This window comes from Carassius carassius, chromosome 33 (genome assembly GCF_963082965.1).
Source record: "Carassius carassius chromosome 33, fCarCar2.1, whole genome shotgun sequence".
NCBI classification, from domain to species: Eukaryota; Metazoa; Chordata; class Actinopteri; order Cypriniformes; family Cyprinidae; genus Carassius; species Carassius carassius.
Window position 1 is genome coordinate 10,621,818 of NC_081787.1, and position 18,933 is coordinate 10,640,750.

General features: G+C 36.5%; 1 protein-coding gene across 1 annotated transcript in view; it reads left to right on the forward strand.

Moving 5' to 3' along the window:
* The window catches only part of LOC132113722 (protein diaphanous homolog 2-like), a 447,692-nt gene that overhangs the window by 12,963 nt on the left and 415,796 nt on the right, over positions 1–18,933 (forward strand). The window contains exons 2-3 of the mRNA XM_059521662.1: positions 13,413–13,445; positions 14,998–15,174. Of these exons, the coding sequence (XP_059377645.1) occupies positions 13,413–13,445; positions 14,998–15,174 (210 nt within the window). The remainder of the gene's footprint in view (positions 1–13,412; positions 13,446–14,997; positions 15,175–18,933) is intronic.

The window sequence follows — 18,933 nt, forward strand, 5'->3', positions numbered from 1 at the left end:
ATAAAGGTTGAAATATTATATTAGAAGTTGTACTTATATTTTTTTGTAAAGTTATCCAAAGGATTCATTAGCTAATCAAAAAAGAACATTACCGTATTTTTCGGACTATAAGTCGCACCTGAGTATAAGTCGCATCAGTCCAAAAATACGTCATGATGAGGAAAAAAACATATATAAGTCGCACTGGACTATAAGTCGCATTTATTTAGAACCAAGAGAAAACATTACAGTCTACAGCCACGAGAGGGCGCTCTATGTCTTCAGTGTGACTATAAGTCGCAGGACCAGCCAAACTATGAAAAAAAGTGTGACTTATAGTCCGGAAAATACGGTACATTAATTATTTATTGTAATAAAAATAATCGTTTGAGTAGTCGACTAATCGAAAAAATAAATAAATAAATAATCGTTAGATTAGTCGACAGAAAAAATAATCGTTAGTTGCAGCTCTACTTCATTCAAATGATTCTGTTTGTTTACATGTTAAGAACAGTGGAGCATTGTTTGATTGCTCCATTATCATATAAAAACACACTTCTCACAGTTTTAGACTGATAAAATCAAGTTCTTCCTTACATTATCTCATTGAATATCTTGTTTCACTCAGGAACCAGTTTACAGAATTAAAATTATTTGTGGACTGTTTAATTTTGACTCTAAAATGTGGAATAGCACAAACCGTTTTGCCAGATGCATGTTTCAATGATGAAGAAAGAGATGAGACATAGTTTTTTGAGGTTCAGGATCAGGACAACATTTATTATCTTGAAGCATTGATCAGTCCATTAGCAAGTTGAAATCAAGCTCACTTTTCTTGTTTAAGAGGAAGGATCAAATAGGCCTACCTATGTTTAACATGCAGTTTTCTTTCAATACTTTACTGTAAATTAAAATTATTGTTGTTTCTTTAAGGGTATTATAATAACACTGAATATGATTACCTTCCTCCCACATATAATTATTTGTGCATTCATCAAACTGCATTCGCCCTTGATTAATGGTAAGTTTTGTTTTTATTGTATGGACTTCCCAAAGCAGCAGTGTGATTTCTGTCATTTTTTTATGTCTGATGTTTGAGGTTAAAATGTCAGGCCATCCTTAAAAATATTTTGGTTTGCTGTAACAGTAATTTTTTTAAGAAAAAGGGTCGATAGGTCAGTCTATATTTTTTTTTTTTCAAGTTTCAATGTAAAAAAAAAAAAAGTAAATATTTGTGATGGTGATGACGTCGGTATTAATTTAATCAAATTAGCATATCGTGATGTCACTGACTGGGTCTTCAACCCGTGCCTTTGGACGCATCATTGCAAACCTCATTTTGATGCAGGCTATATAGACCACAAACAAATTTAAATCTGTCAAAAACATGTTTATTGCATGAATTTCAGGTGAGAAAAAAATGAGGTACTATTTTACTTGCATCCACCGCTACGTATCAATGCAACCTACAAATGAGAGAACGTTTACTTTGCTTTCTTGGGTTGTCACTTTTGTGAAAAAAATCCTGTTTGATTTGAGTGACGAGTGTTCATTGAATCGATTGTGAAATCGATTTTGCATGTCTAAAGTTTTATACGGCAAATAACACCAAATATAGGTAAATCCACGGACAACAGGCAGGAGGAATGTAAAGATTCAATATATTGGTAAAGACCAATATTTCTGATGATTTATTGGCGTGAAGTTACGTGCAAAATGACAAACAGGAGTGCAACATTTTCGAAAAACAATAAGCAGAGTGGACTGCCATAATGCAAAACATTTACTGCAGGCTTCAATATGGCTGTGTTTACGATTAAATTTTAACAACAACAAAAAAAATCGCATAGGCGATTTTCTTAGGCTATCAAAAAAATATTTTTTCGAATATTCGTCGAATTTAAAATAAAAATCCACATTCGATTGCGCTTATGAATTTTAGGTGTGCATTAAGGAAGCTGCCTTATGAGCCCCGGTACTTCACAGTCCGTGTTCCAGTCCACCTCGCCACGCGCACAGCCGTGTCTACACAACTTTCAAAGGCGGACGAGCTCGACACGCAGTATCTGCTTTCTCATCTTTCACCTTGTGTACGTGCACGAGATGCGATGACAATATAGCTATGTGTCATTGCATTATAATGTTATGTTAGCCTATCCAGTTGAAGCCACTTAAAAAAAAAAAAAAAATCAATGTGGAGAAGATCTTGTTTACATCAAAACTGAAACCAAGCCATTCACACAGAACGCATATTTCGCGCATCTCATGTTTTAAAATGAAAAAAATTATCCTGTGTGACTGGTTTTCCGCCCTTTTTATTTATTAAACAATGCATGCATACATGATGCTGTTTTGTTTATAGTTCTTTAAGCAACTTAATAATAATTGGTTCATAAACATTATTTTAAATATTATGTTTTTTTCACAGTCATGTATTCTAATGCTTTGAATAAACATGCAGTAATATTTTGCTCGATGTGCCATCTTGAGCCTCAGAAGAGAAACAAAAAGCTTTTCTTCACCCTAACTGAAATTATGCATTTAAAATTTGAATACAATTCAAATTCTGATCATATTTAAGTAAAAAATTCGAATTTAGTTTTTTCAGCTATTTTGACAGCCCTGGGCGATTCAAGCCCGAAACTGTATGAGACTGAATACCAGCTGAATTCACATTTCTGTTGTAAAAAGAGAAACATTGTGGAGAAGTATTATTCGTGTTTGTCCGAAGCTGCAGTTGCTGTGTGACGCCTGTTCAAAAAAAAAACCTGGATGCGCTCCGAGAAAAGGTCGTTAAAATCATTTTCTTATTTTCGTTTTCGAAACTTGTGTTGGTTGATTCGTGCAATAGATTTTCGAACATAAAGTGACAGTCGACACGGTCACGGTTTTAGACTAGAGAGGAGAAGGGATGGGAAAAGATCTGGGCACAGTTTTTCCAGAACTTTGTTCCAAGTTAAAGCGGTGTAGAGCTGTTTTAATGAATTTTTTTAGATGTATTATGGTGCCCGAACCCGTGTGACTTTGAACAGTGACCGCGAACATTTAGTTTACTGCAGCCGCAGCCATCATTACCAAGCGCGAACCGTTGACTCTGAAAGTGAGTGAGAGTATGGGACGGACGAAGCGAACGCACAGGCCACAGTGTGACATCCGTGTAAACACAGATGATGTCAAGGGTTTTTTTTTATTAAAGAAGATAGCCTTCATTTGTATGTAGGCCAAGGCAATTTATATATTTACAATACTTACTTAAATATAATTAATAGTATTTTATTGCGTTTGTATTAGTTGTTTGAAGAGTAAAAAAATTATTGGTCGGTCTTAACGCAAATTTACAATCGGCAAGTCGGTCGGACTAAAAGCAAAAAAAAATAAATAATTGAGTCGGTGCTAAATTGACAGGGTCGGTCGGGTTACGGCAAACAAGAATATTTTTAAGGATGGCCTCAGTGTCTCTCATGAGGTTTGTAGCTTGATTCAACAGGTTCATTGTGCTACATGCTTTGCAATAGTAAGTGATTTACACAAAAATTGTTGACAAGTTCCCGTGACACATAAAGAGTGACCTTGGTTGGTCATGTGATGTGGTGAGAGGACAGCTCGGCACATAATATAGTCCTTGTTTTATCAGCAAAGTTATCTTTCATCTCTAGAGTCTATTCAGCTTTAGTCACTCTGCACATTTCTAAATTAAATCTAAGCTTAAGCCACAAGGCACACCAGAAACGATTACATTATCTGCGATGATGAAACCAATTATACACCGTTGACATCAGAACTAGAAATTGCAGTCTTTTTCAGGAATATTCAGGACAAAGTGCAGCATGTAAGCCATGTTGTAATGTGATAGTTCAGGGTATCCTAAATTGGGTTTTGTGAGGGAACTGCATAGAGTTTGTGAGCTGGTAAAGCTTATTATTAATTAAATCATATAAAATGTAAAATAGTAAAAAAAAAAAAAAGAACTCCTAAATATGAAATATTTTGTGTTAGCCAGTGAGGTTCCATAAGATGTTTTTATAGTGGAGGGAAAAACTCATCATCCATTTCCATCAATGTTTAAAAGATCTAGTTATATAATATGCATAACATATGATAGTTACACAGATACGGTTTCTATTGTAGCATAGAGCTATGTAAAAAATTCTTTCAAAAAGTTTTTCACTCTTTGTGTTCATTTGAAAAATAAATTAATGTGGGTCTGGAGTGACCTGATGGTATTTACAGACAGACTTTTCATTTTTGGTTGAACATTAAACTAGGGATGTCCCGATAGATTGGAGATCGGAGGGGAGAAAAAAATATGATCTGATACCTATCTAACACAAACCATGGTTTGTGTTAAAATGCTGCGACATCCAGTTAAGAGCGCAGCCTGTTACGTGATAACAGTAGTAGCCAATTATAGTCGCATGAGTATGAGAGTTAGCTAACTTACAGAATAGCCATGTCACCGGTGTGGAAGTATTTTAACCTTAAAGAGGAAAAAAGACCAATGTTCAAATGCCAAATTTGCAACGCAATGAGTGAAAGGGGTGTGCGATATGAATATTTTTGATCGTGGACAATAAAAATGTCTCCACGATCTACTTTTGAAGAAAGTTTGTGTAATATGCTGCAGCGCACATTCTATCAGCTGCAGTTCTGGCGCCATGACATAGGTGTTTATGTCTATGTCCAGTACCGCTGCTCCCATACAGAGTATGCAGTAGGACACCAACTCCCAGGGTGAAGACAGTAGATAAGCGAAGCACACGTGACGCGCCATTCCCGCAGCTGCGTTTGCAGTGTTGCCAACTTCTTTCAATTGAAAGTAGCTAAACCCCCCCAGAAAAGTCGCTAAATGTCGTTAGATGACTTCATACGCTAATTAGCATATTCATGACATAAGTGCGTCGCATTGTCTTGCCTCCATGTGCTCACATTATGCATTTTTAATGCAGCCAAATTCTCAATAAAACTGTTTTTATTATTATGTTTGAATGTTTCTGTAGTCAGACAATGGAATGAATATTATAATGACTGAAAGGCGGTCCATTAAGACTACATAACCAGCTCTCAAAAATTTTTAATCTGCACTAAAATCCTATTTACGACATTGTCTAATGAAATCAAATACACATACGATTAAGACAATGGTTGTGCTGTGATTTCGGCTATACTAGCATGTAAAATAGAATTAGAAGTAACAGAATATCTTTTTTTTTAACTGAAAGTGATGCTCCTCTCTGCTCTCGCTGATGCAAAGAGAGGTGTGTGCGCTTGGAAAGCAAGACCTAGCGCTTGTGTGGCAGTACTGGAAAGTCTACGAGACTAAATAAGGTTTGTCCAAGAAAGTCGCTAGATTTGTCGCTAGTCGCTGTTTTGGAAAAAAAGTCGGTAAGGGGGTCTAAAAGGTCTAAAAAAATTGCTAAGTTGTCAACACTGCGCGCTCGCTCTCATCTCATGTTTGCGGCTGTCAGCTGACTCCAAATGATCAAAACTGATGGACAACTTTGTCTGGTAAAAGACAACAGTAGTCCGGCGCCGAGATGAGGAAAAGAAAAAAGCCCAAGATGAGGCCCGTGCATCACTTTTAGTTACTTTTATAATCCTGTTAATCTTTTTGATATTTTGATAAAATTAAGTTAATAACGCGTTTTAATGTCCCGCCGCATCTGGCTTAATATCCTCTTAGAGTTGTGTAGAGTTATGTTTACCAAAAGAAGAAAACTCATTCAGGTTTAAAACTATTTTAAGTATTTTTCCATGGGTACATGAAGATATAAAAAACCAAACACTAACCTATTTTATTTTTTGGGTGAATTATTCCTTTAATGTTAATAAAACACCAAACACAAAGAGAAAAATCACTCAATACTCTTGACTGAAAAACTTTAAAACAGTTGCTTTAATAGGATCAATGTATATTGTGTTTTATTTTTACTCGTTCATTCAAATTTTTTAATGCTCCTGCTAAACTATTGTACCTGAAAATAAAACACTGTTTATTTTTATTTGTGTATTTGTAATGTGTATCTTTGTTCAAATTTTTACATTTTTCTTTTTTTTTATAACAAAGATAAAATAATGACAGAGATATTTATCTTTTCCCACTTTGGCCTAAATATCCATACTATCCATTAGGCTTGGGCAGTATCCAAATTTTGATACCGTCAAACCTCCTCCCTATTTTACCTCGGTATACGGTATTACTGTGAATAATTAAAAAATTATGACGTAAGGCTGAGACAGCATCACCAAACTGTTGGCTTGTGCCTAACCCATTCAGAAACTGAATACCAAACACTAATACTGAAACAATAACAAAATGACATGCACAACAATATTAACAACTTTTATTAGCAACAAATAGCAATAGTCAAACAGAATTAAATTAACATAAACATACAGAACAGTTTTTGCGCAGAGACGCGCACACAAATCAATAAAATCACTAGGGGTCTGCATGGATAGTCGAACATTTGAATATTCGTTCTGCTCTAATTATTCGATAAATAAAAATTCTTTTCTAATTTTGACATATTTTTGCTTGCCATAAAAAAAAAAAGAAGAAAAGTCCACAATAAAGCCTAATTCGGTCACTTTCTGTGATTCTCCACGGCGTATTTGAAGATGTATGCAAGCAAAAAATAATTAATGAATGAATAAGAACTGCGGTCTTCTACAGTACTTCAAATATGCCGTGGAGAATCACAGAAAGTGACAGAATTCAAGAACATTGTTGTGGCATCTCTCAAGCAACGAATAAACACAGCTAACTTGGAGAATGCAGTGAAAACTCCTCTTCTCGTGTCTGCCCTAGATCCTTGGCACAAACATCTCAGGTTTCTCGATGAAAACATGAGAGAAGTAAGAAAAAAAAACTTTTTTGAACATTTTCAGAACTTTTTTCTTAATGCGAGTGGTGCGGATGCAGTCGCCGTCACCAACGATGAAGAGGATGCAATGCCCACTCGTCGGAAAAGGCTGAGCCAGTTCTTCAGCGATGATTACAGAGAGTCCAGCCGAGACGAGTGGGAACAGTTCTTGCTGGAGCCATGTATTCCACCAGATGAGGATCCCATTCAGTGGTGAAACGAAAACACAAAGCGCTTCACAAAACTTATTCGCTTAGCACACCGTTATTTGAGTCCTGCCAACGTCTGTGCATCAGAGCGCGTTTTCTCCGCGGCCGGCATTATTAGGAGCCTACTTTCCCCCGATCATGTTTACATGCCCGTATTTCTTAACAAGAACATGTAAAACAATAGAAAAAAAAGCAAAAAAGATTTGCTGACAGTTTCAAAGTTAAGTATAAGCTACATTCTGTACAATAGCCTAATTGCTGCAGGCTGCTTTACGTTTTTTCTTTGTTCTTTTTTTTTTTCTTTTAATCTGTACTTTTTTTGTTTGCACGCATTGTTAAAGGTTTTGAGCTACAAAACAAGATGTGTAATGTTTAAGCTTATTGTGTGTAAGCTTGTTCAAAAATGACAGAAACAATAAATGTTGCTGAAAAATAACGTCGGTCTCATTAAACTTAATTTAAATAAACGAATATTCGAATATTCATTTTTTGTGAGCTCAAAATTATTAGAATGTGATATTTGCGGAAAACGCCCATCCCTAAAAATCACACCGCACGAATAACTTTTAATAACAAAGAGCAGCTTGTAAAAAAAGAGCAAATAGACCCACAACAGTCAACCAGAGTTGAATTAAAATAAACATCCATATATATTATAAAAATTATTGAAAAGCAATAGGTCTAAATAAAAACTTCTTCTTTCCAGTCTTCTTTCCAAAATTGTTTTTAATGAAAACCAAATAAAAATACCTGAATCCATTTAATAAATAAGAAATAAACACAGTGCCAATAGGAACGAATGGCAAGTGGCATACAATCTAGTCAAGATTTTTCGCTAGGGCACGTTTTGGACCGACAACTTTACCTGCGGTGCTGAAAACCTGCTACGATGGTGTGTTTGTGGCACAGTCGCACAGGTACTTTCGTGCCACTCGTGACATCTGGGGAAAACAAAGTGGGTCCTCGTCTCCTTGAGTAACTGGCTCCAAACAGCAGGCTGTTATTTCAGCTCCGACTCGGTCCTCTACGTTGGCGATGCCGACAGGGCCTGCCATTGCATCGGCTTTGTTTTTTTTTTTTGCAATATATTCCCAGAGTCATCTTTTTTCGTGAGCGCACAATTTGCAAATAGCCTCGTCCGAGACCAGGTCACTCTGTGCGTAACTCGCCATCTTTCCCCCTCTCTCTCTTTCTCCTTGTCTCGTTGTCACGCGATGACAACCACGCATACGCATTTTTTAGGCATTAAATAAATTATATTTAATATTTCATCCTTGTCTCCTATATAAGTGCATTGTTTTTTTGTTTTTTTTTATTGACTGTATGACGGTATTGAAACTGATACCGTTGCTATTTTTAGATCCCGCGGTATACCATATTACCGTATTACCGCCCAAGCCTACTATCCATATCGCCATACTTTTTCATATTTATGCTATAATGCTCAAGCAGATTGCAAAATAGAAAAACTAACATGACAAACAATCATGAAAAAATCATGATATTTATAAAAATGTTTTTGTCATTTTGTCATTTTTGCCATATTGCCCACCCGAGCAAACAAATACACCCTACCCATCCCCCCAACCATCACCAAACCATGCTGCTGTTTAAATTGTTTTAACTTTAAACCTGTTGGTAGCTTTAAGTACTGAAGTACCTGTATTTTTATTTATTTTTGTAGTGTTTGAATAAAGGGTGGCAGTTTTTCTTAATCAACTGTTGTTGTGGACTACTGGAGAAGTATTTGTTCTCCATTTCAGTGAGATGTTTTTAGGTGGCTAATTGAGCAAAGTGCTTCCATTTATTTTATTATTGTTAGTAGTATTAATTCAAGAATAAAATAAAAATATCGGATTGATATCGGAATCAGCAAATAGCCAAAGCTGTGGCATCGGTATCAGTATCGGAAGTGAAAAAGTGGTATCGGGACATCCCTAATTAAAACTTTCAGATCAATGTTTTTCAAATCATGAGAAACAAGTTTAATCTAAGTGTGTCTTTACTCTTGACTGGTGGTGTACATGAGTGTTCTATTAATACAGAATTTAAAGCTAATATTTGACTATGACATTATCATACACAGGAACTCATGTATAGGAACAGGATATTGGTTATGGTGGCTCCAACCAACGGTGGCCTCAGATCACGGTTTATAACTGGGGCACTATATGATAATGGTCTGATTAACTCTAAATGTTTATAACTTAACTACATGCAATAGTGAAGTGAGTTGTCATTCTAGAGACCAGTAACAGGATAGAAAAAGACATGGACAAAGGTTGAAAGAAAATGGGGAGGAGACCGAAAAGAGAAAGTGACTTGAGGGTGGTTGAGTGCAATGGATTGTTATTTCACATGAATTTGAGTTGCACACCAACAATGACATCACCGTTTCGCTTACTGAATGTGAAAGAGCGAGTTGACGCAGACTCTCTCTCTGTTTAGGGTAAAACCACAGAAAGCCAAACACCGGAAAGAGCTTAAGTCTGTATATCATTAGACAGATTACATCTGCAGGCCCTGCCTTATCTAACCATGCTCAGATAAGCCACGGATTGAAAATGAAGTCAAAGAGTCACCACCCCTTCTGCTGGATGTTCCCACTTTGCCTCATTGCGAAAATTATGATGTACTGTAGTTGCAAACACAGATCTATGAGGCCTGCTGCAGTATCTCTGAAGAGATGCGAACAGACTCATCTGGCATCACGCCAGACTCCCCAGCAGGGCCGACACAGTGCCAGCCTCTGCAAACTATGTTGTGCTGCCTTCTCATGGAAAATTTATGGCCGTTTGTCAATTTCATATTAGCTAATATGCGTTGGAGATAACATCACAGCTAAATGTGCATTTCAGCATACTAATGCCAACGTTTAAAGCAAGGGGATTGGATTACAATTGTTTTCCATGGCCATTTTAACTTAAGTGAGCTCTCAGTACAGGGATATTGCACATCAGTAAGCATCAGGCTTAGTTGTACATCTAATGTAAATGAATAAGTAAAAGCTTTGACTAAAACTTTGAGATGCATCAAAGCAGTAAACCAGGTGGCTGAGTATTTTACTTTTTTTTTTTTTTTTTTTGGGATGCACCAATAATATAAAAGACACTAATGGAAATCCACTAGTGGAAATTGTGGCATTAAATGATCCTGTCAGGGATAGATGCATTTAAACAGGTTGCACTGTGTACTTTTAACATAAATATGTTTATTAAATCCTTAGATCATTATGCAGTTATTTACAAATGATTCATCATTTATGATATTTGTCTGCTCCTTGGTCGCTATAAATGACTGATTCACCTGACGTGTCCCATAGCCACTCCCTTTGTGCTATTACCATTGTCTTTCTTCCCATCAGGCTTTTGTTTGGCATCCTGTTGGCCTGTACTCTCACTCTGTGGGCAAATACAACCAACAGTCAGTGTTGATTCTGGTAGGGTAGTGGTCAAAGCTTTTGTGAGCACCCCATAGTACAAGAGCAGCGCAGATATATAATCAAAAGTGGTCTGGGTTTTACTGTACTGCAGGATTATCTAAATAACCGAGGTTTATGGCCAGTTAGAAACCCATTCTTTTTAATATCTTGATTCTGGCTGTGAAATTTGTGTACATCTATTATAGGGTTTGGCACACTCTTCCCAGCTCTATTTAATTAAAACATTCCCTATGAAGAGTGTGAAAGAGCGGAGCTGATGGCCACTGAGCGCTCCGTTGTCGAGACGGAGTGAATGCGAGTTGCCAAGAACTGTTGGTTTCAAGTAGTCCATTGTTTGATTACAATTAAGACCAATTAAAATAACCCAATTTCCCAGAAAGCATTTGCAACAGCTTTTTGTTGCTACCCCCATCTTCTATGGTTGTTTTCTCAATGTAAGAATGGCCAGTGAAACAGGTGGTGACAGCTAGAAGCTCTTTTCTCCTCTCCAAAGTGTTGAACATGTTTGTAAACCTTTTAATGCTTAGAATGGCTTTTGTAATACATTGATTGAGCAGCTGAATGTGTTTAATGGTGTGTGCCATCTAGTGGTGGATCATAATAGCACCATTTGCACTTCCGCTGACAAGTGAGCCTTACATCAGGACTCTTCTAACCAAACCCAGGCTGTTCTCTCCTCTCAAGTGTTTCCAATTAGCTAACTTAAGAGTTTACTTGGCCTGAGTAGTTGTGTAATGTGTTGACCTGTTTGACTGCAATTGATGTCGCTCTTTATGCAGGAGCTGGGGGCTGCATTAATACTGCTATTGTGGGGGTTTGGGAATTTCCTTTAATGAATAAAGCTTTATTTTGATAAAGAATTTAATAAAGTTCTGTTGCCCTCAAGGTGTGTCGTTAAATCATAATGCAATATTGGGCCTGGTTGACTGCCTGATGTGTTGTCGAGCTGCAATATTAATGGCCAACCCTAGAGTCAAAACACAATTATGCAAAGTTGTTAAATGGTTTTTAATTAGATTTTAAGATTTTAATTACTTTCAATAACAAATGCACATCCGTGTTATACAGGGCCTTACACTATGAAGCCACTTCAGGCTGTTCGATCTGTAATACAATAATCCCAATTCAGTCCTTATTATTTTAACAATATCTTTCCATAAAAGTCTTGGCTGGCAAGTCTGGTTTGGGCTTTGTACCGAGAACTTTATGACCCTTTTAAAGCATTAAAACATTTTTGTTATTAAAGGTTTGTGTATTATTAAAGATAAATCACTCCCATGACACGCCTCCTTTCATATTAGACCTCCCCTTCCATCCCAACTGTGTGCAGTGTGCAGCCTGCAGCCCTGGGGCAGTGCTATAATGGCTGGGTAAGTGCAGGACCAGGAGGCTGAGAGATTTACTGTAGAGTGAGGAAACCTGCGGGAAGTTCTGCATTATGGCAGCTTCTCCGTGGTGCTCTGCTCGTTAACACCTATTCCGCTCCGCGCAGCATATGGAGATCCATCTCTCCCCCTGCGTGCTCCATCTCATAAACGTCTATCCCTGCTGTAGCCAAAAAGATAAAGCACATCTGTTAGGAAGTTAGTGAAGGTGGAGAGGAGAAGTAGTGTTTTTTTTATTTTGTGTTTGAGGTCAATACAGTCAGACTGATCAGGTTTAAAAATGTATCTAAGAATTGACCGTGAGATTCAGCAGACCCTGTTGGATAGACCAGCATGTGTTGGGTTTTGGATTCTGGTAACCAGCATGGGATTGCCTTTGTCTTGGTGTCACTGTTAGGTTGATTGATGAGATCAGCCAGCAAGACTACTTTGGTCCACCATCTTTACCAGAAAAGTCAAATTTTCTCTTGTTTCATTCAATCTTTGGAAAGTATTCCCAGATCCCATGATTTTAATCAACTTTTGTGCCTTCTTTAGTTCAGATAAATGGTTCTGTGGTTTGGCAAATAATTTTTTTTGTTCAAGTTATTTAGTTCAGATATGTGGATATTAAAGCTGTATGTATAGTGATTATAGAATAATTCGAATTTTGCTAGTGAACTATGTGATTATTCTGGTTAATCTGGTTGTCTAATTGGTAAAACCAGTCTTTTCAGCAGGGCTTACTAGCTATGTTTAGCCTACCAGCATCTTAATAATTAATTTGTTTAATCCGAATATATGCCTTTTTTAATGCAGTTCATTTGAAATTGTTTTCTTTTTTCAGTTGATTTTTATATTTTATTTGTTTATTTTTATATTTTTATAGAACATTTTACAAATTTGAATCAGATTTCAGAGTTTAGGGTAAATGCAAACTTTTATCTTGCAGTCACATTAAATGTAATTAGGAATAGCTGAAATGTGTATGTAAACATAATCAGCCTGTTCAATGAACACATGGAGCTCAAAGGAAACAGACTTGGACCAAAGATCCTTGGCAAACTTTTGCTGTTTCCTAAATAAATTTCCTCAGAGTGGTCTGTCTCCTCTTCCTGTGTTGTCTGTGCTGGGTAGAACGTGTCTGTTTATAGTTTAGCCTTGTTTATTAAAGCTTTATTTCTGTTTTTGTAAGGCCAGTTGATGTGCAGTGATATGCTTAAAGAATTTATCTTCATTAGTCCTGCTGTCATATAAACAAAGATTTGTTAATGTTGTAAATGAAATGTAACAGACATTAGTTTATTTCTGTTCAAATGATAGATGATTTGTGCTACAGTAGCAATGGGTTCAACTTTCTCTGCTGCAGTTGGTTTATTTGCTTATGATCTGATTTTTATTTATTGATTTATTTATATATTATATATATTGTTTGTTTGTTTGCCGTATAAATCTGTCATTAATTGCATGAGGTTGTGGGTTCTTCTTCCATGCACAAAGGCATAGAAGTGTTTCCATTGGACCTCAATTCTATGTTGTCCCTTCCCTTCAACAGAACATACACATAAAAACATTGGCTGATGACATGGTAAGGTGTCTGTTTCTTTTATTTTGTGTGTCTGTCTTTATCTTTTTCTCATCTTCGCCATGACTCCCAGAGCATTGTTAAAGTGAAGTGATTGACAAAGAGAGCTCAAAGACAAAAAAAGCTAAGCACATTTTTTTTCTTGGTTCCATCATAATCAATCAGTCTAAAGTTCACTCCCTGGTCAGGTAGCAGGAGTTCAAGCAGACACATGGTAACTTGATGCAATTATTCAAGATAAGTTGCCAGACCTTGTCTTCATTTTGACTTTGGTCTCTCCTTGAACACTTGCATTTTACAACTCTTTACAATTATTTTACAATTCAAACTGCATTTTGAATTCATCCATATGCATGTTCCCATTGTTTTCACTGACAGACTAACAGTGACTATTAGTGCATGGTCTGTTTTCACTCTCTCTGAGCCAGTAACCCATGACTGGCAGAAGTCACTCGCATCTCTTTCTAATTAGAAACCTTAAACACGTCATAGTCACATCTTGCTGTCTAATATAGTGCAGAATGCTGTCTGTGATATTGTTTCTGTATTCATTATGACTGTAAAGTGAATATGAACAAGTGGAAAGATGACACAGGTAACATCAGCTCATGCTTTTAAAAGTACAGCTTGAAAAGGTAAAGTAACAAGGGAGCAGGTAAGTCAAATGTCAAGCTATGAACTTTAAACCACATTTTAAATCTTTACAATAAGTAACCAAACTGTTTTGTATTAGTTTAAAAAGACCCCTGTGAAATTGTAAGGGGAGGTTTGTGGTTTTTAGTCCATGTGTCTTTTAAGGCCATTTATTTGCTAGTTTACTCTTGAATGTTTCAAATTCACACTACTGTTAAAAAAGAAATGGTTTTGGGAAGATTTTTTAAAAACGTTTTTGACAGTTTATGTTCAGCAAGTTTTTAATTGTTTGATCAAAAATACAATAAAAACCGTAATATTGTGAAATATTATTGCATTTTAAAATGAACGTTTCCTATTTTAATACATTTTTAAATGTCATTTATTCCTGTGATGTCAAGCTAAATTTTAAGCAGTCATTACACCAGTCTCTTCAGTGTCACATGATCCTTCAGAAATCATTCTAATATGCTGATTTGTTGCTCAAGAAACTTATTCTTATTCTTATAAATGTTGAAAACAGTTGTGCTGCTTAATATTTTTGTGTGATGAATGAAATGCAAAAGAACGGCATTGGCAACAAAACAATTTTTTACTGTCACTTTTGATCAATTTATTGCATCCTTTCTGAATAAAAGTATTATTTTTTGACTCCTGTTGCAGTTCACATTTTTGTCTAATCAAATGTTATCAAACGAGAATTTGCTTTCCCTGCAAAAAATGGACAAACCCTTTAATATGCCTCTCCTAAACTTAATAAAAAATACATTAACAGAGGTATTTCATAGGGTCATAAATGTTAAACCGTTTATTTTTCCTTGAAGAGTATTAGCATTTCCACTGTCAGATATCTGTGCTGTGTTTATATGTTTTGACACATGAACCAGTTATTTACTTCACTTTACCTCAACTGTCTTTTCAGCGTGACAGAATCACCAGTTTTCGAAAGCAAGGCACGAAGAAGGAGAAGCTTTTTATCCAGCACCCCACAGACCCTATCTCCTCCCAGACCGAGCTGCCTGTGCCCCAGCCACTCTTCGACGAGCGCTCCATGAACCTGTCAGAGAAAGAGATCGTGGACTTGTTTGAGAAGATGATGGTAAGTTTGTTTTCACACCCTGGGATTTGCAGTGTGCTCCAGGCACTGTGTGACTTCAAATGCCCTTTTTCACTGATATATATCAAAGCATGGAGCTCATGTTAAGGATGTCAATTAGGCCATCAGAACCAGACTTCTCTGTGACATTTAGCCTCTCGCACACAGTTTAGCAAGGATTTCGCTGAAGTTTACAATGCTTTGAGTTTGCAAAGCCCTTGTGGAAAAGAAGCAAGATTTATAAAAGAATATTTAACTTAATCACATTTCAAAACCAATAAACTTAATAATGAAATTACATATTAAGAACCTACTTAAATGGGTCAAAAAAGCACTTTAAAGATCAGTTGTCAGAAAACATTACATTCAGTTTTTACTGAAGCTTATTTTAATTCTTTTAAGTTGTTTTCATAATAAGTTCTTTTTAATAAGTACCTTTTTATTTAATAAAGTGTGCTAAAGTGTACTTCTTGTCCGCACTTTTGTAGCACTGTAGGCTATTTTTTTGTTTTAGTCAGTTGTATGATGGTCTGTTTCATACCTGGGATTGAAACCAAAGATCTGTGGTGACTCATCGCAGCCATTTGTTTCCTGATGTTTCTGTAGCGAAGTCACGTTTATGATTCATAGATCGTCAAAGACACTTTATCTTCCCTCATCTCTCTTCTGCTGTCAATCACGAGTGGAGAATGGGCCTTGGGAGCTTTGCACTCTCCACCGACAGGTTACATTAACTGAGCATTGGCTAGACTTGTCACTTGTTCATTTTCCCCTCTGGGAGAGAATATACATTAGCTACCCAGCTTTTATATGCATGACTCTTCTCGCTAATTCTGTCATTAAGTGTGATATGTTGACAGCTGTCAATAGAGCAACCGCCACATAGGATAGCACAAGCTACTGTTACGGATGGGGAGAAGCAGTGTATTGTTGTCTAAACCGTTTTATTTTACTTTCAGTTAGGGCTGAGTGCAGTCTTCACCCTACCTGTGAAGTTCCCTCTCTGTTTATCAGTACATAGACACACACTCCCTTCAATCCCCAAGATACCAAAACCGACAGGGCTGCTGCATACACTGGGCTCAATTGAACTCGTGCTTGTTTGTGCCTAGACGAATTAAATAACAAAATCTGTCTGCAGAACAATGGAAAGATTATTTCCAAGACAAGAAAAATGTTTGCTTTGTATTAGTTTTTTTGGGGTCAGAGCTCTCCCCAATCTGTGTCTGTCACAGCAGAGTCTGTCTTTTATTATTTGACTGTTTCTGTGGATTTATTGTCTGTAGATCTGAAACTCTGCCAATTTCGCAGCACCTGAGCAGAACTGATCTTCAGTGCCCATTTTATGTACTCTATACTGCCTTCCAGGCTCCACAGTGAATAGTACACCTCATTAGGTTGATAGCATGCACATTGATAATTGACCTGTACTTGCGTCAAAGGGCGAAAGATTACTGGACTCCCCACCAGCAAAATTCTTTGGCAGATTTTTCAAAAGAGGCAGCATTTATATGAGGAAATGGACTGCTTACCAGCTGTGTGGTGAACAAGCTCTGTTTTGTTCTGGGTGGTGCTAGCAATGGCATTCTATTGATATTTGTTGTTTTATTGATGTTTTTTAATCTGAATAAAACAAGAGACAAATTAAAATTTAATTACTGGTGCTTGATATAATATGGTTTGGTGGACAATTAAGAATTTTTTAAAATATCAAATATATTTAGTAAAATTGAAAAAAACAAACAAAAAAACAAACAAACACATGAATTACATTACCTTCAGAAGTTTGGGGTCATTAAGATTAAAAAAGAGTTTTTTGAAAGAAGTTATACTCAACAAGGCTGCATTTTAATTAAAATATTGATTATAATACAATGAAACCGTGATATTCTGAAATATTATTACAATTTAAAATGCAGTTCATTGCTGTTAATATATAGCAAAGCCAGTCAGTGGCCATTACTCCAGTCTTCAGTGTCACATAACCCTTTAGATATCATTCTAGAATGCTGTTTTGTAACAGGTTTTGATCATAATCTCTTTTTAAAAACGTCATATTAACTGAAAACCTTTTAATGCTAGCGTATGTTGTTATTTTTTCTTTGTGAATGAGAAAACAAGAAATTGAGAGAGGTGTACATATTGAAAGAAATGTTGTCCATTTGACTTGTGTGCTAAATTATTTTCTGAAGCAGGTGACAAATAGACAAAATTTAGGTCGTCATTTTTTTTTTTTTATCATGTGATGGTAGAACCCTGGTGTCTAATTTTACCTTTACGCTTAGTTTCCATTAATGTTATTGCATTTAGGCAGATAGTGTGTCTTTCTTTAAAGCTTTAAAATGTAAGTATTGTGCTAGTGACCATGTGGCCTGGTCATATGTTCAACTGAGGCCCTGTCCACACCAACACAGTTATTTTCAAAACTGCAGCTTTTTCATGTGGTTTGACCGTTTGGCATATGATGTCGGTGTACCTTCTTTTAATAACTTACAAGAAAATACAACAGGGTTTGTTAACTCTGCTTATAGAAAATGAAGGGCAAAGAATTTGCATCAGGTGTGTTTTGCGTTTTTAATTTTTTCAAATAATTTATGAAGCCACTTTAATCTGTATTGCATAAATACTTAGTTATATTGCAATCCTGTCTATCAATTTCAACTAAAAAATGACCTTCAACAACAGACAAAAGACGTTGCAATTCAGGCGTCTGATTGGCCAACATGTCTTCATGGTTGAGATTATATCGCCACCTGTTGGTTTGGCATGCTCTTGACAGTGCTTCATAGCATGCGTTTGCGTTTTCACAAAGAGTATAGAAGACCTCTAGGTGGCGCTTTGGTAGCGTGGCCGCCATTTTGGGGTGAAAATTCCAACTGGACAAAAGCACAGATACACTGACCTCTCTTTCATTGTTATTCTGTCTATTTCTAAGTGGAATAAAAGAACACAATGTTGGGCAATCCACTGCAAAAACTATCAGTGTGAACTATCAGTGCGAACATGATGATCTAGATTTGAACATAATGCATTGCTGAGTCTTTGTCATAATTAAACAATTTTGGAGAAAGTGGCTGTCAGTAATTTAATTTCATATGTTGGTATTAATTCCGTGTTTATATGCTAACACTTGAAATTAAAACATTTTCAACCGAAACAAACATGGTTTCTAGAAAGAAAAAGGTTTTGTGAAAAAAGGGAAGAGTTTAAAATCACGTCTGTAAAATAAACTGTTTAAAGGATTTCATGATCACTAGACTAGTGAATGTACAATATTGTTGTCATCGTTCAGGTTGTTTTTCAGCTTTAATGTACGATGTTTTTTAAACAAAACAGCTAATATTTGCCATAGCAACAGCTAGAATCTAATGGAGTGCCGAGTCGCTTTCTCCCTAAAGTGGCAGAAGTGCCGGGCTGCTGTTGGGTGCCGCTGGTGCAATGGAATGTTCTACAGAGTTTTGGTTTTCATGTGGACGGAGATTTTTTGAGAAACGGACGAAGGAAAAAATGACATGGTGGGCTATAATCAGTTTGATTTGCTCATTTGTTTCAAATGTTTGCACCAATCTTGCACCCCACAGAGACTCTTGGTCCTCCATATTTTTTTGTTGCGTTAGTTACTGCCTGTCATTCAGCACATGGCTCTGTCCAAGAAAAAGTAAGGGTGCACTAATGTGGCCAGTCATCAAAGGGCTTGGGTAAACACAGGAGCTCTTCGACAAATGAAAACCCCAGCTCTTTGATGAAGTGGGTTAGTGGCCG